General features: G+C 42.8%; 1 protein-coding gene across 1 annotated transcript in view; it reads left to right on the forward strand.

Annotated features, from left to right (window-relative positions):
• DCC (DCC netrin 1 receptor) overlaps positions 1-22,473 on the forward strand; it is a 507,302-nt gene that overhangs the window by 94,830 nt on the left and 389,999 nt on the right. Inside the window, exons 4-7 of the mRNA XM_040419605.1 lie at positions 2,796-3,080; positions 10,842-10,978; positions 12,470-12,489; positions 15,029-15,159. Of these exons, the coding sequence (XP_040275539.1) occupies positions 2,796-3,080; positions 10,842-10,978; positions 12,470-12,489; positions 15,029-15,159 (573 nt within the window). The remainder of the gene's footprint in view (positions 1-2,795; positions 3,081-10,841; positions 10,979-12,469; positions 12,490-15,028; positions 15,160-22,473) is intronic.

A 22,473-nucleotide genomic window follows, 5' to 3' on the forward strand; every position in this document is an offset into this window, starting at 1 on the left:
CCTGAATGGATTACTCTCTATTCAGAATGCATGGGGATAAAACTGATCAGTTCTTTTCCGGTATTGAGCTCCTAGGACGGAACTCCGTGCCGGAAAAGAAAATGCTTTGCTTTGTGTGTCTGCACCAAATTTAGAAACTGGTGCACCTTAATAATATATGTGGTGTGAGTGTAATTTGGTTTACTCCTATATGTGTAAAAGCAGACCAGGCTCTTGCGTGAGATGGGATTTTTTGTGACATCAGTAAATGAGTCATAATCTCGGTCTAATCTGGATTATTGACCTCTTGCAGAATTGACGAAGAGACCAAAATGTCACAATTTTTTTTCCAAAAAGTTGCAAAAAGGTCATCTGCAACTTTTTGACCAAAAAAGAGGTATTGCAAAGTTCATAAATGAGCTTCTTTGTGTTTAAATCTCTCACCATTTTCATGATCTGTGCTTGCGGCCAGTGGATGAGGGCACTATTGTTTCCACTCAGAGGCAGTAATCCTGTACTGCCCACACCTTGTCCTGCTCTGTGAGCCTGGACTCCAGTCTGATACATAATGTGTGCTGCTAGTTTGTTACAATGTATCAGTCTGGGGTCCAGGCTGTTTAGCTCACAGAGCATTGTCTAGACTGGATACAACTGTACTAGTTTGTTACAATGTATCAGTCTGGAGTCCGGGCTGTTTAGCTCACAGAGGATTGTCTACACTGGATACCACTGTGCTAGTTTGTTACAATGTATCAGTCTGGAGACCAGGCTGTTTAGCTCACAGAGCATTGTCTAGACTGGATACAACTGTACTAGTTTGTTACAATGTATCAGTCTGGAGTCCGGGCTGTTTAGCTCACAGAGCATTGTCTAGGCTGGATACAACTGTGCTAGTTTGTTACAATGTATCAGTCTGGAGTCCGGGCTGTGTAGCTCACAGTGCATTGTCTAGACTGGATACAACTGTGCTAGTTTGTTACAATGTATCAGTCTGGAGTCCGGGCTGTTTAGCTCACAGAGCATTGTCTAGACCGGATACAACTGTGCTAGTTTGTTACAATGTATCAGTCTGGAGTCCGGGCTGTGTAGCTCACAGAGCATTGTCTAGACTGGATACAACTGTGCTAGTTTGTTACAATGTATCAGTCTGGAGTCCGGGCTGTTTAGCTCACAGAGCATTGTCTAGATTAGATGCAATTGTATCTACTTCTTGGCTGAAAGCAAGAATAGGACCTACTTTTTCTCCACTCCCATCTGAACTATCAAGCATAGGCAGTATATTCTCATTCCTCTTATCCACTCCAGTTCAGAGTAACTTGTTGCTTCTGCATGTGAACAATATGTAACAGGGCGCCCCACCTACCATGTGCTGTTTATTATACCGGTCTCCCCTCCCACTCTCTGTAACTTCTCTCTGTTGATAAATTGTGAGAACTAAGAAATTTTTCTTTGTGTCTGTTTAGAAAATGACTGACAAGTTAATGGAACTTTTCTCTTTTCCTCATCTTTTGTATAATATGACATTTCTGTATGTAGTTTACTGTGCTGCTGTTATCACTGTCAGTGTTTTACTGCAGAAGAAGAGACTCTGGATTATATTATCAAAAGAGAATTTAACTTGATAAATATGAGATATATATAAGATAGATAGATAGATAGATAGATAGATAGATAATAGATAGATGATAGATAGATAGATAGATAATAAATGATTGATAGATAGATATAAGATAGAAACATAGATAAACAGATAGATTTTAGATAGATAGATAGATAGATAGATAGATAGATAGATAGACAGATAAATAAATAGATGATAGATAGAGAGATAGATAGATAACTATTAGATAGATAAACAGACAAATAAATAGTAGATAGATAGATAAACAGACTGACGGATATAAAGAAAGATATCTATACAACGATAGATACAAGGATTGATAAATTAGATAGATCAAAGATAGAATGTAAGTTCCTGGTAATAATGACTTCAGGGATCCAGAAATTGTATCATTTCATTTCATGGTAATCAATCGTGAACCGTCACATAAGGACACATTACAGATACCATAGCTGCCATGGCTCTTTGATACATTGTAGCAGTGGTTTATTTATATAGACTAATCCTAAATGGATATTCTGGGGCAGGGATGTGCAATCTTATTGGAAGGTCATGCCCTCGATGAGTTGTCAGGACACAGAAAAAACACCATAATTACTGGTAATATCTTGTCTGATCTGCGAATTTTCCGGTCATTTACAGATAAGAAAATAGCAAATAGATTTTTTTATAGCCCAGCTGAGTCCCTATAGATTCCCAATGGCAGGATTTCAGTTTGTGATTGCTAATTACAGTATATTTAAGTATTTCCCCCCAGATTTTTAACCAAGCGGAGTACCATGTCCTTGCCACGTGCTTGTGCCTGTCGTCTCGTTGAGGAATCAATTGTTTGCGGCACGTGACATGAGCGCCTGATGAATATCATCGCAGCTCACAGATGTAATTATTGGGAAACCACAATGTTTTACATGATAAGTGGTTTATAATTGCAAACATGCCTCCGTATCCATCAGTCTGACTCTCAGAAGATGGCGTGTTTTCAGACAACACGAATGGCTCTTTCGGCAGCCGCTAGTAACTGGAAAGTCGCAAGAGTGAATTAAGTCATTCTTTGCGGTATTATTGCAGGGTCTACAAAGTGCTTCTGCTATTAACAACTGTATTTTACACTGTGCCATTAGTTAAGTAGATTTTAGCACCACAGACCTGTTATTTCAATGTTGTAGGCTTAATTGGTTTTCTTTTGCATTTTCAGGTCCTCTGAGGTTCCTTTCCCAGACAGAATCTGTGACTTCATTTGTTGGAGATACTGCTCTACTGAAATGTGAAATTGCTGGGGAGCCTATGCCTACAGTACATTGGCAGAAGAACCAAGAGGATCTAGTACTGACCCCCGGTGATACCCGGGTGCTGGTCTTACCTTCAGGGGCCTTGCAGATAAGTCGTCTACAAGCAGGAGATGCTGGACTTTACAGATGTTTGGCTAAAAATCCTGGCAGCTCTAGAACAGGAAACGAGGCAGAGATCCGGATTCTATCAGGTGGGTGGAATTTATCATTCAGTTCACTTAAAGGGGTTGTCCACTTTTGGCAATCTGTTTTTGCTCGAAGGGCTGCTGAGATCCCTAGCAATCAGTTGTAAGATGTGGAGAAGCTTGGCAGAAACCAAAATGGCCACTTACACTCCGGGTCTCTCTGGCTAAAAGATCAGAATCCTGACTGTGGACCTCCTATCTATTGTCTTCAAATTCTCTAATAAGATATAAATGGTTTCCTATTGTTGACCCAAGAAAGGTACTTCTGTTGTCTTCTATTTTTGTAATTCAAGAAACTTTAACTTCAATAGGGGCTACACTTTCAGCAAACTTTGATTAAATAAATAGTACAGGAAATAGTGAGAAACTTTGTAATATATCACAGAAAAATACCTCTTTCACCATCAGCTTCCTTTCCTCCATTCTTCTACCCCCTCACTCACTCTCAATTTTGTGCTAAACTCTTCTTGGTTCTCATTGTGAACTCACTGAGGGATCAGATTACATGCTGATGCACTGCCCATAGAAACCTAAAGAGAGGGATGGAATGAGGAAGAAGAGGAGGGAGGAGCTGTAGAGAGTCACACAAACATGCCGCCCATAGAATTCTATGGATAGAGGAAGGGGAGGAAGAAAGGGAGTTAACTGAGAGAGAAGAAGAGTGAGACACAGAGACAGATGCTGCTGCAGCTGATGATATGGTTTCTATCTCACCTCAAATGCTTTATTCACATCAGTACCACTCAGTGCTTCTTTAAAATGGGAGAATCTAGGAGCCGAATCTCCTTTTCTCCATGAACAGTCTGTGGGCAGACATCATAGCAACTAGTCGACCCGTTAGCTCAAGGACAACTGAAAATTAGAGATGGAACCTGCAAAGGGTTTACTCTCAATGGGGCTGCCAGAGACAGCGGAATACATCAATCACCTACTTACGGTGGTCCCATAGAGAATAAATGGAGTAGCAGGGCTCATACCTGACTTTCCACTCCATCAGATCGGGGGAATGGGACCCCATTCTCGAGATCGGTGGGGTCCCAATGGTTCGATCCCCAGTGCTCAGTCAGATATCCCCTTATCCTATGGGTAGGAGATAGCTTTAAAACTTGACAAAACCCCTTTAACTACCATAGGTTGCAAATTATATGCATCTCCTTATACACTTCTGGTGAGCATTTCTTAGACACCATGGAGCTCACTTGAGTGCTGCTGCCTCTTCCTCAGGGTTGCACCGCCAATGAGGCCAGGTGAGGCATTTTCCTCAGGTAGCACCATGGAGGGACAAGTGCGGGTCAGTGGAAAGGCTTTGGGCATGGGGGGGGGGTCATTTCAGTTTTCGCCTCAGGCAGCAGAAAGGCTAGATGCACCCCTGCTCTTCCTCCACCAGTGACGTCACGTTCATCGGTAACTTGGCCTTTCTGCAGCTCCATCCCATTCCTGTGAATGAGATTGATCTGTAATATGAAGAACATCCACTACACAATGTATGGCCCTATACATGATATAGAATGAAGACGCCACATCAAACTGGTCATTAGGGGTGCTGATAGGTCATCGATATGCAAATCCTGGCAACCCCCTCTAAAGGTACATGGGAATATCTGACATATATTATCTAGTACAAACGGTGCAACACACATGAAAATGACAATACGTAGTGCACAAACATCCTATGCCACTAACGTCTTACAAGCCATTATGCTGCATGCAGATTTACCATTTTAACCCAACAAGACGGTGGCTGCCGGCTGTAATAAATATCCCTATTAAAGCATTATATGTAACTGCGGCCATTTAGCAATCCCTAAAGAGCTGACGATCGTTTGATGTTAATATTCGGCGGCAGACTTAATATCTCGCCGCTGCCTCCCGATGCAGCATCTATAAAATGCAACCATAAAAATGATAAAAACAACAGTAATGTCATTACATGGGGGGAAACGAGATGAACATGAATAACATAGTAACTTCCAATAACACTATGTCACATTGTAGACATGCCGAAGAAACGGCTCCCTAAGCTATTCGCGGCCTGACGTCTCCCAGCGCGTTCCGCTCAGCCCCGTTGCATGGTATAATTATGAAATCTCCTCGTCAGTGTCTTTCCAGCATTTATTTGTTTTTGTTTAAAACAACAGAAATTTATCGCTATCTCTGCCCTGGAAGCGACAGATTTTTCATAGAAAAGAATTCTCCTTCGGTATCTTTTTTTTTTACAATATTGGCATCTTTCCCGGCTGAATTTTTTTTTTACGCGAGATCGTGCAGAGCTGACATGATGTATGGACGCGGAGCAGCAGACGTTTCAGCTGTGTCACAATGGAAGGAATGAATACATTTATTTATGGGACGATAGATAAATAGCGCAGCAAAAAAAAAAGGAACATATTTTAGAGCGTTTACCTGAGATGGGGAATAAAAGACAACAGGGATGGATATTCAGAGGTTTCTGAGACCAGAGAAATGTGTGGTGCAGTGCCAAAAAACGATACTGGGGGCAATGATTTGGGATTTTCTTCTTTAAGGGTATAGTCCCATCTGGGACATTGATGGTATATCAATAGAATAGGCCATAAAAATCCCAATAGGTGGCGGTCGCACTTCAGGGACCTTCTGTTATCTCAAAAAATACTCAGATGAGTGCAAAAAATATGTTTGTGTGTATGAGCCCTAATGCAGAAGAGTCTCTCTCGTGGGTGTTCTTTAGATTCTTGTTGGCAGCACGGTGGCTCAGTGCTTGGCACTGGGGTCCTGGGTTTAAATCCCATCAAGATTAACATTTGAATAGAGTTTGTATATTCTTCTATTGTTTTTGTGGGTTTCTTCCAGGTGCTCTGGTTTCCTTCTACACTCCAAAATATACTGATAGGTTAATCTAGAATTCAGATTGCGAGCCCTAATTGGGACCGATATGAGTCACAATCTCAGTACAGCGCTATGGAATATGTTGACCATCCCTGGCTGTATCCAGTGGTGATCATCAGAGCCTTCCATCAGGGGTACACATCAGGTTATACTACTAAAGTACGCTTCCAATGGAAGGCCCAAACATGATGTGAACAGAGCCTAAGCCATGTACCACAAACACTGTGCTACATGGGTGCAAGTGCCTAGAAAAGTAAGGTGTTTACCCCTGGGGCACCACAGTTTGAGAACCTAGTTGTTAGACTATGATACATTAGAAATGGCTCAATTGAAAATTACAAGGTTTCAAACAAGGAGCAAGAAAATTGCCAAGTACTACCATTTGTAGATGTAGCAGGTAACACGATTCTCTTCAATGGTAGCTAAGTGATATTTTTTCTCCTCCTGAAGTTATCTTTTCTCAAACTATTACCCAGTCGATACAGCTCTTCTCGTCTCTTAAAAGTAGCCATCACCGGTTTACACCAATTACTTCTGATGCATCTGACCTCCCTGAGACCACTTAAAGTAAATGCACCGATGCCGTTCATTTCCCAACACGCCGCTTATGGTAGGCCATAACCCCTCCAAGGTCAGGCTCTGGGCTTCCATTAAAGTGTCTCAGGATTGTAGGTTCATTAATATTACCAGTGATTAGCGCTGATAGGATGTAATAATTCACCACAGACAGAATAGACTCAACATTGCAATAGTGGGTCTGAAATTTACTAATGCAATATAACCCCCATAATGCTCCAATCAGACATAGATACAACCCACAGCCCCTTGACCCCAGCGCAAAATCTATAAAACCTCCTTATACATGGAAAAGGGACCTTTTTGTGCCCCCTTTGAGCTTCAGGGCATATAATTTTTGCACCCCCTACAGTAAGTTCAAAAGCCCACTAACAAAGCCCACTTGAGATGCCAAGCCAAAGAGCCCCACAAGGTCCAGCCATAGAGTTCCAATTCATTTCAGCCAATTTCCCCAAATCTGTATCTTGCCCCCCAAGCTATCATGCATCATTTATACAACTGGTCTTTTCATGTGGGGCCTTCTAAGTCTCTAGGACCTAAGTGCATCTGTAACCTCTGTACCTCCTGTAGTTATCCCCTGAACATCCTAATAGTGTCCAAAGCCAAACCCAAGTTCCATTCATAGACTACCAGCCAGAGCCTACATAATTTTCAGCTATTTTCCCCAAATCTCTAACGGGGCCACCCACTTCATATGGGACAGATAGATGTTTTGGACACCCCAATATCTTTACATTCGAGTGCTGCTTTAACTTCTGCACCCCCTATGGTTAGTCCTGAATGTCCTAACAGCACTTGCCTCTAGAGACAAACCAAAATGCCTTTTAGATCACTTCATATGAGTCAAAAGAACCCCTTGGGCCTCCTATGGCTCTACAGCCAAAGTACTTATAACTTGTGCACCTCCCAACATTTCCCACCTAAGACGACAAGCCAAAGTGCCCCAAAAACTCCCTATGGTTAGTCCTGAATGTTCTAACAGTACTTATCTCAGGGGACAAACCAAATGCCCTTTAGGTCACTTCATATGAGGCAAAAGGACCTCTTGGGCCTCCTATGGCTCTACAGCCAAAGTACTTATAACCTGTGCACCTCCCAACATTTCCCACCTAAGAGGACAAGCCAAAGTGCCCCAAAGACTCCCTATGGTTAGTCCTGAATGTTCTAACAGTACTTGCCTCAGGGGACAAACCAAATGCTCTTTAGGTCACTTCATATTAGGCAAAAGGACCTCCTGGGCCTCCTATGGCTCTTCAGCCAAAGTGCCTAAAACCTGCGCACCTCCCAACATTTCCAACCTGAAAGGACAAGCCAAAATGCCCCAAAGAATCCTCATAAGTGCAGGCCAGAGCCCCCATAAGTTTCAGCAAATTTCCCCAACAGACGTGTCATTTATAGAACTAGTCTCCTCTTTTTGTAGGACCGAGGTACATTTTGGGCCCCTTAAGGCTTCAGGGCCTAAGTTCAAATTTAACCTCTACTCCATCTATAGTTGGCCCAGAGTACCCTAGGAGTCCCCATCTAAATGCCAACCCAAAGAGTTCCCAAAAGTGTCATCCAGAGCCCATAAAAGTTTCATTCATTTCCCCTATATCTGTAATTTGACCACCGACTCTTATGAGTCATCAAAGGGATTTTCCAGAAGTTCAGTATTGATGGTCAATCCTTCAGAGTAGGTGATTAATATTTAATGTGTGGTGGTCCAGCTCCTGTGACCCCAGCAGATCACCTGTTTGAAGAGGCCCCAGCAGTCCCAGATACCAAGCACAGAGCTGTACATTATACAGTGGCTTTACTTGGTATTGCAGACCCCCGCCCCTTATTGCTCTACCCTAAATAATTAGCCTTGAGTATGGTAACTGTGCCCACTTAAAGTACATCTGTCACCAGTGACCTCCCTCTCTGTTTGCATAGACACATAGCTGTGGTTCACCTGATTAAAACGCTGTTTTTCTTTTGTTGATCCGAGGCTCTGTTCCTGAGTTATGAGATTTTTTTTTTATATGCCTTTGGTGCAATTAGGTCATCACCAGTGCTCTTGGCACACCCAATCTCCACTCCTTTCTGTGGCCAGCTCCTCCCTCACTGCTTTGTTGCTGCCTCGCCCTGTCAATCAAAGCATCCAGGGACTGGCTGGCCACAGAAATGAATGGTGCTTGGGTGCAGCAAGATCAATGATGACGCCCTCATTGCACCAAACGCATATTAAGAAAAAGTATCATAACTCCGGAACGGAGCCTCAGATCTACAAAGTAAAAACAGCAATTTAATCAGGTGTGTCTATGTCCTAAGTTTCAGGAGCTGTGAAATACTGTACTGAGGAAGCAACACGCGAAACGCGCGTCGGGATCTGAACCATACTGGTTGGTATTATTTATTTCACTGTACACTCCCTTTTGGCTCTGGTACAAGATATTAGGCACTAAGCACTTTATTATATTATATGTGGTATTTTGACCCATTCCCAGCATTTGTTTGTATCTCCATTTGGAGTGTATTATACACTATGGTCACTTTTTGACCTGTTATATCAGACATATCTTCTACGTTGGGTATGGAGATTTCACGTTAGTACCATACTTTTGGAAGGTTTTGAAGTTTTATGTATGAGGTACCATTGTGGTTCAATTCTTTCCTGTATATGTATGCCGCCATTTTTTAATGCATTTATTTTTACTTGTGATGTGATTAATAAAATATATATATATATTTTATATTTACTGTGGCGGTGTATTGGTTTTGGTGTGTAAAAGTCACTTTGAGCAAAATAAACTAAAGTTGACAAATTTCTTTCTTATAAAGAAAAGGCAGAAAATAAACATCATCACCTAATAAACATCACCTCGGAGAGAAGCAACGCGACTCAGCAACTGTTCACAATATGCCGGAGCAGGGAGAGCGCCGTGACTGTTCTTGCAGCATCTGTGCAGCAATGTGTTCGTAGACTTGGCAGCCTTTAAGTCATTTATTCTGTCTTATAACAGGAAAGTTCTGTGACTCTTAAGACAGTGAACTCTGCTGTAATGGGTAACTGGTGCATGCATTGTATAAACCTGACCATATGCGCCATGTCATGAGCCTGATAAGGCTCATGCATTTCGGGGAGAAATTTTTAGAATTTTAGGCCCATGTCCTATACCAGGAATTAGCAACCTTTGGCACTCCAGCTGCTGTGAAACTACAACTCCCAGCATGCAAAATTACTGGGCTGTTCTTGTATTTCCCACAGAAGTAGTAGTTGTAGTTTCAAAACAGCTGGAGTGCCAGAAGTTGCTGATCCCTGTCCTGTACTGATGGGCAGAGTGTCCCATGGTAAGTGACAACCAGAATGCTGCCAACTAGACTCCTCCTACAGACAGAGAGAGAATTTTCTTCTTACAATTCATTGTTAAAGGGGTTGTCCATCCAAAAATATCACCTATCCACTGGACCCCACTATAAAGGGGAAGTGTAGTGAAAGCATACATGCTTGATTCCTTCTTCATTCAAGCTCCTTCATGCCATGGCTCTGTGGTGAGGAACTACCCCCCCACCCTTTTTTTTTTTAGCTATTGGTAGCAATCCCAGTAGTCATACCATCATTATTGTAACATTGATCACCTATCCAGGTAAATGGAGTTAAAAAGTACTCTAGTTTCTCTAATTTCCATTACTAAACGGGCATACGTTTTTATGACACCTGCCCCCTGGACCGGACTATTGGGCAGCCCCTATACACAGGGTTGGAATTGGCATTCCTGAAGGTCCAAGCCAAGCTATGCCTAGGGGGGGGGGGGGGCCATCAAACCACGAAGCTGTTCCTTCTTCACACAGATACTCTTGGAATCATCATACTTCTAACCTCTGTCCCTTCACACCACCAGGTTCTGCTCTGCTAGCCTGCTAAGCTTGTAACTGAAGCTAGTTCTTATACAGCTACCTTAAAGGGGTTGGACCATCTCAGACATTAAAGGCACATCGTTAGGATTTGCCATTAGTATCCAGAATGGTACCCTGAACAAAGAGAAGGGCGCACCATTCATGAGGCAATGGGAGCTTCTTGCCTCAGGCAGCACTCTGCTAGTACTGCAAATGGCGCCAATGTATCTATATCTATCTAGCTATCATTCTCTATTGCTCGTGGCTGCAATAAGAAGTTGGTGAAGATACAGAGTAGACAAAATGCAATCACAGCTCTCTTATTACATTGATTGAGAATGTAAATTACATTTTTATACAGATTTCACTTTCCTATGTTTTATATTTTTCAGCTTTTATCCTCAGTTCAAAAATCTCCAAGTAGACTCCAAAAAATGTACACCACTGAATATTCTTCTTTCTTTGCAGAATCTGGGTTACATCGACAACAAATCTTCCTGCAAAGACCATCAAACATTGCAGTCATTGAAGGACAGGATGCGGTTCTCGAATGTGCAGCCTCTGGGTATCCTACACCATCCGTGTTGTGGATGCGAGGAGAAGAAGTCATACCATCAAGGCATGTAACATTAGTTACCAAAGAAATCTAGAAATATGTAGTTAACTTGCTCTATCAAAGGTGCAGACACCATGGTCTCCCAGTCACCCAGAGTCTCCCTTCTCCATCTCTTAAAGGGGTTGTCCAGCTCTAACCCCGGACATACCCCCTTCTTCACCCCTCCAGACCTTCTAAGTAGAACATCGGAGCATGAAATGCTCCGATGCTCCCACTTGCATCGCGCAGGGCAAGGGATTTTTTTTTTAGGCTGAGGCTTCCATCTAGCAGTGATCCCGGTGACATCACCGGCACTAATGGGTGGTCTTTAGTGCTGCGCTAGGCTGCTTAACATGCTAGGGCAGCACTTAAGACTGCCCATTAGTGCCGGTGACGTCACCGGATTCACTGCTAGGCAGAAGTCTCCACCTAGCAGAAGCCCGGTACGTCACCGGATATGATGAAAAAGCCCTTGCCCAGTAAGAAATGCTCCGATGCTTAACTCAAAGGGGCTGGAGGGGTGAAGAATGGTTTATATCTGGGTTCAGAGCTGGACAACCCCTTGAAGAGATAGAGAAGAGATGGAGCTGAACCCCTTTAAGCCTGATAGTCGGCCAGATAATCGCTAATGTGCATTCGTAGGAACTCTCGTTAGCGATGATCTGGCAGTGTAATACTGCTACCGATTACCCAATGAATGAGCAAACGCTTGTTCATCGGGCAATCTGGATTTTTAAGCATGCTTAAAAATCATTTGCTGGCAGCAGACTGTGCTATCTAATCCCATACTGTGAAGGAGATCGTTGCTTGTAATAGAAGAGGTCTCCACTAACGAGCAGGCGATTGCCAGGAAGGACCTCTTCCCTCCTGGCAATTGTCCGCCTGATCTTTTAATTTAATACCGCCCTAAGTTTTTCCTTGCAGGGGCTCACATTAAATGAACCCCTTCCCTCTCCCATCCTTAAGGGGTTGTCTCATCATGAAGGGGGTTGTCTCATCATGGACAATGGGGGCATATCGCTAAGATATGTGCCCATTGTCTTATAGGTGCGGGTACCAGCGGTGGGACCCGCACCTATATCGAGAACGGAGCCCCGCAAGGTGGTGGCTGTAGGACTCCGGTCCGGCCACCACCAAGCCGGCTCCTCATAGAAGTGAATGGGAGCGTACCGTGCACGCGCGGCCCCCGCTCCCATTCATTTCTATGGGGCCGACGGAAATAGCCGACCCCATAGAAAATGAATGGAGGGCTGCTGCGCATGCACAGTGTTCCCTCATTCACTTGCGGGGCTCCGTTCTCGATATAGGTGCGGGTCCCAGCACCTATAAGACAATGGGGGCATATCCTAGCGATGATGAGACAACCCCTTTGAATGATAAAATCAATGAAGGAGGAAGTAGCTGATCGCGTAGGAACCAGCTAGCAGCCCAATTTGCATTCCAAAAATTCATGTACTGGCTGACATATTTTTATGCAGTGAGTGCACTGGACTCTGTCCAGTTGGACTCTGCTCCATCAGAGTTGCTGTATATTACAGTGGACAGTTGCAGGGAAATGTAGACCTTGTTGCTACTGTAGGTTTCCCTACAGATTGAACCTGATTTCTGCGGACCGTTTTGTATAAAATGGCATACCAAAAAGCCAATATACGGTCGGCGCTGACCTTGAAAACAAAAATCCGTTAGATATTACCATTTGTTACCAATTTCCGCTCCAACTCACGGTTGTATTCCTGTCTCCCAGCAGTAGGAATTTCTCACTATAGCTACATTTTATTTCTTCTCTTATATTTTTAGTGGCAGAATTGTATTTAATACATTGCGTTTTATTACTCGGTATAATTCTGCCTTCTAACTTTCCTTTTATGAGGTCTTGGAAAGGCGGCATGTTATTCTTCAATCATTACAAATTCATAGAATATGCAGCTTTCAGATGTAATGACAACTTTGCGGAAAGTGCAAGAGATAACATGTAACACCTGCAAGCTGAGATATCATTAATTCTGATTTTGCTGGATTGTTCCATTGGAAAAGACTTGTATTTTTTTCAAGATACATCATACACTTCACTGACTGCAGAGTGGGAAATTACAGGACTGCCAGGCAAAAAGGGGCTTGGAAACCCAGCAAAGAACAATGAAGTAAATGCAATCATACAGAATACGTGTGGTTTTCAAACAAACAAATAACTAGGTAGAGAAAACAGTCCTCTAAAAATTTTCTTTGTCATTTTGGATTAGGCTACTTTCACACTAGTGTTTTTGCTGCATCCGGCAGGGTTCAGCAAAAACGCTTCCGTTACTGATAATACAACCGTCTGCATCCGTTATGAACGGATCAGGTTGTAATATCTTTACCATAGCCAAGACGGATCATGAACTCTATTGAAAGTCAATGGAGGACGGATCCGTTTTCTATTGTGGCAGAGAAAACTGATCCGTCCCATTGACTTGCATTGGGAATAATGCCAGATCCGTCTTGCTCCGCATCCCAGGACGGAAAGCAAACTACAACATGTTGCGGTTTGTTCTCCGGTATGGGAATGCAACTAAACGGAACGGAATGTATTTTGGAGCATTCTGTTCTTTTCAGTTCAGTTTTGTCCCCATTGACAATGAATGGGGACAAAACAGAAGCATTTTTTCCGGTATTGAGCCTCTATGATGGATCTCAATACCAGAAAACTAAAACGCTAGAGTGAAAGTAGCCTAATACAGTAATTTCATCTGAATTGACTTTCATGTCTTGCAACCAGTTCAGCTTTTTCCTGTACAGACCTGTCAATGTCTGTTCATTCAACACTAAGGAGTAGCATTCACATCTGCATCCGGCATAGGCTCTAAAAACCGGAGGAAAACACTTCAGTTTTGTCCCCATTTATTGTCAAAGGGGACAAAACTGAACAAACCGGAAGGGAGAGCACCAGAATACATTCCGTTTGTTGCATTCCTATGCCGGTCACAAAACCGATGCATGGGATCTCATGGGATCGGCAAAACGCTTCCGTTATAATTAGAGATGTGCGAAGTTTTATAAAATTCCAATCGGCTGCTTTGACAAATTTTAGAAAAAAATTTGCTCCGTGATGAATTACTATGTAGAGGGTGCAATGACAGGGAGTTGTGACAACGCTGCCCCCGTCATTGTACATTTCAGATGCCGCGTTCATACATGATCTGAGAGTAACAGTATAAAATTAACATAAAAAAATTAAATCAAACTTACCGTCTCCATTTACTCACGACGGGCCGGTCGGCGCCATCTTGCTTGAAGATCTGGCACGAACTCTCGCACGTTCCGAGATGGCGTCATTCATCACCCAAGCCGGCGTGGTGACATCATACGTCACCATGCACAGGATCTCTGCCGAGATCTTCAATCAAGATGGCGGCGTCCGGCCCGTCGCGAACAAATTGAGGAGCTAATTTTTTTTGTTTTTAAGGCTGGGTTCAGACCTGAGCGTATTTGATATGCGCGTTTAACACGCGTTTTTGTCGCGCGTTTTTATGCACGTTTTTTGCAATAGTAAACGCGCGTTTGACGCGCGTTTGTGTGATCGACTGCAGTGTCCTATGGCCACAAACGCACGTCAAAACGCCCCAAAGAAGCTCAAGAACTTGTTTGAGCGTAGGGCGTTTTTCAGCGCGTTCAAACGCGCTGTAAAACGCTCAAGTGAGAACCAGGGCCATAGGGAAGCATTGGTTTTCATGTGTTGAGCGTTTTACAGCGCGCTTGAACGCGCTGTAAAACGCTCAAGTGTGAACCCAGCCTAAGACTATTGCAGGTTAAATCGATTCGCTACCACGAAGCACAAGGAAATTCGGCTTCGAGGCGAATCGAATTTATTCTGAAATTCGGATCGAATTCCACTTTGGTGGATTCAATTCGCTTATCTCGAGTTATAATAATACAACCGGCTGCATCCGTATCTAAGTCTCAGAAAATCTCTTTAGGCAAACAAAACTAATATTTCAGTATAATGCCCCCTGTAAATCTTGTATGGTATCTTATGCAGTGTGACCTCCAACATCGTCAACTCCTTAATATATTTCAGGACAAGAAAATATTCTCTCCTTGGAAGCAGCAATCTACTAATTACTAACGTGACGGACGATGATTCAGGCACATATACCTGTCTGGTTACCTACAAAAGCGAGAACAGCAGTGCCTCTGCAGAGCTCAGCGTCATGGGTAGGTGGCCTCGCTCAACGTCCATTGAAATGCGTCTTATAATTGTTACTTAAAGGCTATTTTATGTTTTGTCTTGACACAAGGCGGCTTTACAGGCCTAATAGAAATGATGAATTAGTTTCCCTTTGCTCAGAGCATTGCTCAGTCATGTAGTAACTCGGCCGTTCTTACTTCTAGGCTTTGGGAGTTACTATCACTCCTTGGGGAGTGAGCTCCTTAATCGGCGTGAGGACACTTAAGAGCTTATTTGCATTCCTTTACTTCTGGGCTGTCATGATTACGCTTTCTCGGAGTAGATGGAATTGATAATGTACGGCTGAAGTATTAGAAGTATATAATAAGTTGCAGCGGTTATTATTATAATAAAGTACCGCGGCCTTTTGTTTTGGGTTGTAATAGTATCTTCTTTATGAACTTTGTTTATAGCTTTAATACAGCAGGTCACGTGTCTCCAAAGAGACAGAAGTTGCTTCTTTTTAGCGTCTCCCCCCCCCTCCCTAGTTTGTCTTTTGGGTGGTAATTGCAGCCCTTGCTCCATTAGCATAACTCTAACGGCATAGCATGCTAAGGGGAGTCTGTCATCTCCAATAAGGACTATAATCTGCAACACGACATGAATACTACTCCAGATAAAGAATCCAGATCGCTAATTTTTATATTTATACAGTGCCCTATTCCCCGGCTGTGCTCTGGTAAAGCTGTATTAGATGACATATCCTGGACTCAGGGAGGGAACTGGCATTTCTGGGGCTCCAAGCAGAGTTGGCTCCTGGCAAACCTTTAAGCAGCACCCTGCAGATAGCTAAGCTCCACCCCATATCACCGCTAAGCTCCGCCAGTGTCACAACGTTAACATAATGCCCTTTATATACCCCCTTCACCAGTATAATGCCCCCTTATGTGCCCCTTACACATTATGATGCCCCTTATGTGCCCCCATACAAAGAATAATGCCCCCTTATGTGTCCCTACATAAACTTATACGCTACAATGCATATTAATGCCCCCTTATCTGCCCCAACACAATGCTGTTCTCCATATGTGCTACAACACCGACTAATGCCCCCTTATGTTCCCCCATAACATACATGGTGTCCCTTATGTGGACAGGAACTCTCAAAGGACAATACCTTAGGGTAAGGCGCAATTGTTCCAGGATGTCTGACTTCAGAGCTGCTTCTAATGATCTGCAGTCAAGATTCAGACGTAGGGGATACCCACAACACGTGTTAGCCAAGGCCTATCAACACTCCTTGGCCTTGAATCGGGACACCTTGTTGACACCTAAATCAGGACCATCTGGGCCTGAACAATTGCGCATTGTGGCCACTTATGACGAGGCACACGACACGGTAAGAGAATTACTCACCAGTTATTGGGGTATTTTTTAATCTGACCCCGATATTGGTCATCTGGTAGAAGACCTCTGATAACGTACCGACGTGGACGCAATCTAAGAGATCGTCTGGTCCACAGTTTCTTTCAAGCCCCCACTACAACCACTTGGCTGAGTACCAACCTCAAAGGGTAACAGAGCAAACGTTCACCATTCGATCCTTTGTCAATTGTAGGACTAGAGGGTTGGTATATTTGGCCACTTGAACTTGTGGAAAACAGTATGTGGGAAAAACCTTTAGGGAACATCTTAATGACATCCGCAAGGGTGCCGACACCCCAATTGCGAGACATACATTCACCTTACACGGTGGCAATGCGACTTTGACAAGCGATTGTTACAAAAAGAGACACAGTGGATTTACCGCTTGCACACACTCCAACCGCAGGGACTCAATGAGTATAACTCCTTTGTCTGCTTTCTTTGAGCACTGATGCATATAGGTTGTCTCATACTACCATGGGGAGTGCTTTTGGCTTATATTCAAATGAGGATACGATATATCCTGCCCCACTCTATATTTTCATCTTAAAGTTGGGTACGCTGTGAGTCACCTTGTAACATTATGACAAGTCACAGGATGCATCACCCCTATATTTCAAGACAATCCAGGACTTTTTATGTCTTGGGGTTATCCTGACGCAGTGACAGCAACTACAGTAGTTAATTATCATAATTACTACACTTGACCACCTACCAGAATAAGACAATGATCCCTGTGCCTGTATTGCTATGCTGCCTTATTGATTTTAAGCCGCCGTTTGGTCACTCTAACACTAAGTATGCAAATGTTTTGACATTCGCCTGTGATCGTCTCACAGAGGGAGCGGGTAAGTGGGGCGGGTTGGTTGTTGCGGCCTCCTGCTTCCTTATTGGCCACCCCAGGGGCTTGATCCAGAAGAGGGGAGGAGTCTCCTCCTTATATAGCACGTGTCCTTGCGGCCACGTACGGCCATTCAGTGCTGATAGCTGCAGCCTCTGTCACTGAGGTTAGCAGCTCACTTGTTTGTTTGTCCTTCTACCCACATTTTATGCTCCTGACGAACCAAACATGGCGAAATGCGTCGAGTGATCAGTGGGGGCAAACCCATGTTTTTTGAATTGCGCTTGATTTGCGTTCACACAACAGAAGTGGTCTGCGTCTATCCAGCCCTCTGTAGTATGTGAACAGGTGCACTCAAGCCTTTTGCTCACACCCAGGTAGTTAGTGTCTCTTGATTCGTGCTCACAGGGCCGACAATCAGGCTTCTGGTTCATATCTCTGAACAGGTGGTTCTTGATCTTGGTCGGGTCCAATGAGTAGATGTTTATCAATGGATTAGTTTGTTAATTTAGTCCAGGGCCATCTAAACTGGGTGATTGAGCAGAGCACCTCGTCCGTGCCACGGTACACACTTTTGGTTGTGTCAGATTACTACAGCCGGCAGGCGTGGTGTTGCAACCATTAGTAGTGCACCAGAAGTGGATTTCTTGGTGACCTTATCCACACCTGAGCGGTACCGCTGATCGTGGCTTTCCATGTGATACCTCGATCCGCCTCAGGATCCGTGGATAGATCTGGTCACTTAGGAATTTGTTATATAGTTAGTAGGTTTCCTTTCCTCACACATTTTTTGTAAACTTAATAAAGTATTCGTTTTATCTAATCCCTATAGCGTTCCGTACTACAGTGATTTATATGTCCCTTATGTGCCCCTAACACAGACTAATTCCCCTTATATGCACCAGACAGATAATGATAAAGCTCTCTCCCTATCACAGCTTAGGGTGTGTCCTTTTTGCTGCAGCTCTCTCCCTATCACAGATGAGGGGACGTGAACTTTCTTCCGTAGCTCTCTCCCTATCACAGCTCGGGGGCATGTACTTTCTCTTGCTGATCTCTCCCTATCACAGCTCAGGGGGCGTGTCTGTTCTGCTGCAGATTTCTCTCTATCACAGCTCGGGGGCATGTACTTTCTCTTGCAGATCTCTCCCTATCACAGCTGAGGGTGCATGTCCTTTCTGCTGCCGTTCTCTCCCTGTAACTATCACAAAGTCTAACAGGTGTTGCTTGTAGTCTGTAACCATGGAGTTTTATACACAAAACTATAGAAGATTTTTATTTAAAGTTTATTTTTGTTTGTTTTTTGTTTTTTTGGGTGCATTTTAACAATACAAATAGCCTTCGTAGTGACTGGTTTCTGGAAGGTGGGTACTATTTCTATAAAGGAGACCAGTTGATGACTATTGTAGGCTGGACAATGCTCCTCTTGATTTCTGGGGGAAATTATGCAAATTACCATGTCTAACATCTGGCATCAGATAGGTTTAGGAAAGCTAATTTGAATATATTTCTCAGAAACCCAGAGGGCCATTGCTTGGCCTACAATACTACAATACTATGCAAATGTACTCAGCATACTAGAGGCTCTCAATAATGAGAAAGAATTTGTTGAGAGACGCACATTTGTATACTAGTCTCTCTCTTTCTTAAAAATCTTTAAAACTCCCTTACGGTCTTGCTTTTCTTTTTTAGAAACCATTGAAATTTTGGGACCTCAGCTGCAGTAAACCTTCATACTTTTTCTATTCTGTTCGTAGGAGTTTTGTTTTTAGGAGCCGTTATACACAATGTAATTTAACATAATAAAATATCTTGATAATTTATCTCTAAGAACCACATAAGATGACTATTTCAGAAAGTTTTTATTTGACTGCTTGGTTCTTGCAAAGTGAAAAATAAATGCGTGCCTGAGAAATTCTATTGTCAGCGAGACACAGCGTTATATCGAAACCACTACCAGACAAAAGACGATAAATTCAAAGGAACGAATTTGCCATCAACAAAAATATATAAAATGGTGTTAAAAAAAATGAGATTAAATATATTTGTTCCCATCCTTTGTTCTCGAATACAATTTGAAATCAGGGAAGAATCAAACACAATCTCATTCCGTAATTTAAAAGTAAAAGATATAATTCTATAACCTTTTCTTACGTCTTACAAAAAACTTCCATTTCTTTCATGGTTCCTATCAAGTCATCTGCACTAAAGATGTATAGGATGTATAGAATGTATAGGCTCCATGACTAAGTGACTTCTGTTCCACTTGATGAGGCAGCTAATGGAGTCCAGTGACATGATTGTGGCTCTATGCATTCACTTCTATGGTCACTTTTCCATTCAATCTGTGCCCAAAAGCTTTGATCAGAGGCTTTCTCCTCAGGCAGGATTGGGTTCAGGGAACCCATTCTCTGGAGATAAGTGTGACTTCCAGAAGTTGGACTCTCATCTGTCAGATATTTATGGCATATTTTGTTGAATATGCCATACTAGTCTAAGATGGGAACATCCATTTAAGTTTCTTCGGCACTTTACTTTCACCCTGCTGATGTTGATCACAGGAGAACTGAGGACAGAGAGGGAGAAAGTGGCTTACATGCCACCTTTTTTTGCAATATATATATATATTTTTGGAGGAGGTATAATGTACTTCTATGTGAATCTAATTTTGCATTATTCTGTGAGTATTTACAAGAAAAAAATGGTGGCGTGCTCTAATATTACAGAGGCATCCCCCTCTAGAAGTAATGATTCTAGGGTACAGTATAGTGATTTACGGAGGCCCGTGCTCTAATATTACAGAGGCATCCCCCTCTAGAAGTATTGATTCTAGGGTACAGTATAGTGATCTACGGTGGCCCCATGCAAGGGCACAGTATGCAGCATTGACTGTAAGGGATTCTTGTACAGAGGCAGGATGAGAAATACTACTGCCCCCTATGGGTAGGAACAGGAATGTCATATTGACATTGCTATGTAATGTTTGAAGGAATTCTATTGTTTGACATGACCATAGTGGATGCTACATGACGCATTCATGTAAGAGACAGGTATGGAGGCTAAATTACATTCTCCAGGTAGTCACTGACCAAAGTCGGCAGTCGTTTTATTTGTCCCATTAAAAGAGCTTATGTTTGCTGAAGGAAAGTAAGCTCGGTCTCCATCTTACAAATTGGAAAGATAAGTGGCCCTGTGGGGGGAATAAGACGACCATTATATCAGGCATGCCATCGTCCATTAGCATGGCAGTGAGTGTAATCATACTGAATCACAGGAAAGGCTACATTACCCCATAAATGGTTGGTAATGATACAGGTATTAGTGGGAAGCGCTCTGCGGTGCTGCTCTCCCAGCTGTTTGGATAGGAGATGCATGACTGAGCATCCACTCAGCGCCTGTGAGTTATGAAAATGTATCAGCGCAGAGGAAAACTGCGGGGCCCGAATGCTGGAGGTCAGATCAATGAGTGTCTGCTGAGGCAGCAAGGTGAAATGATACTCTGGGGAACAAGGACCGTAAATTGGGCGAGTTCCTGGAAATGTGATTTATGCATTTTTATAAAACAATCGGAGGGGGGTTTGAAAAAAGGGTGTCTTTTGCTGTATTTGCAAATCTAGAATGCCGAAGGCCGAAGAAAAAAACATATATACACTATATATATATATATATATATATATATATCTGTGAGCCAGTGTAGTGCGTTATTTCTCCATGAAAGACATGAAGAGCCTTTGAAAGAATGTATTTAACGCACCATTGTTATACAGAAAGGGCATCAAGACAGAAAAAAGGAATAGATACATCTGTATATATAAATATATGCATATATATATATATATATATATATATATATATACAGTCAGGTCCATAAATATTGGGACATCGACACAATTCTAACATTTTTGGCTCTATTCACCACCACAATGGATTTGAAATGAAACGAACAAGATGTGCTTTAACTGCAGACTGTCAGCTTTAATTTGAGGGTATTTACATCCAAATCAGGTGAACGGTGTAGGAATTACAACAGTTTGCATATGTGCCTCCCACTTGTTAAGGGACCAAAAGTAATGGGACAGAATAATCATAAATCAAACTTTCACTTTTTAATACTTGGTTGCAAATCCTTTGCAGTCAATTACAGCCTGAGGTCTGGAACGCATAGACATCACCAGACGCTGGGTTTCATCCCTGGTGATGCTCTGCCAGGCCTCTACTGCAACTGTCTTCAGTTCCTGCTTGTTCTTGGGGCATTTTCCCTTCAGTTTTGTCTTCAGCAAGTGAAATGCATGCTCAATCGGATTCAGGTCAGGTGATTGACTTGGCCATTGCATAACATTCAACTTCTTTCCCTTAAAAAACTCTTTGGTTGCTTTTGCAGTATGCTTTGGGTCATTGTCCATCTGCACTGTGAAGCGCCTTCCAATGAGTTCTGAAGCATTTGGCTGAATATGAGCAGATAATATTGCCCGAAAAACTTTAGAATTCATCCTGTTGCTTTTATCAGCAGTCACATCATTAATAAATACAAGAGAACCAGTTCCATTGGCAGCCATACATGCCCACGCCATGACATTACCACCACCATGCTTCACTGATGAGGTGGTATGCTTAGGATCATGAGCAGTTCCTTTCCTTCTCCATACTCTTCTCTTCCCATCACTCTGGTACAAGTTGATCTTGGTCTCATCTGTCCATAGGATGTTGTTCCAGAACCGTGAAGGGTTTTTTAGATGTTGTTTGGCAAACTCTAATCTAGCCTTCCTGTTTTTAAGGCTCACCTATGGTTTACATCTTGTGGTGAACCCTCTGTATTCACTCTGGTGAAGTCTTCTCTTGATTGTTGACTTTGACACACATACACCTACCTCCTGGAGAGTGTTCTTGATCTGGCCAACTGTTGTGAAGGGTGTTTTCTTCACCAGGGAAAGAATTCTTCGGTCATCCACCACAGTTGTTTTCCGTGGTCTTCCGGGTCTTTCGGTGTTGCTGAGCTCACCGGTGCGTTCCTTCTTTTTAAGAATGTTCCAAACAGTTGTTTTGGCCACGCCTAATGTTTTTGCTATCTCTCTGATGGTTTTGTTGTGTTTTTTCA

The sequence above is a fragment of the Bufo bufo genome, chromosome 2, assembly GCF_905171765.1.
Source record: "Bufo bufo chromosome 2, aBufBuf1.1, whole genome shotgun sequence".
NCBI classification, from domain to species: Eukaryota; Metazoa; Chordata; class Amphibia; order Anura; family Bufonidae; genus Bufo; species Bufo bufo.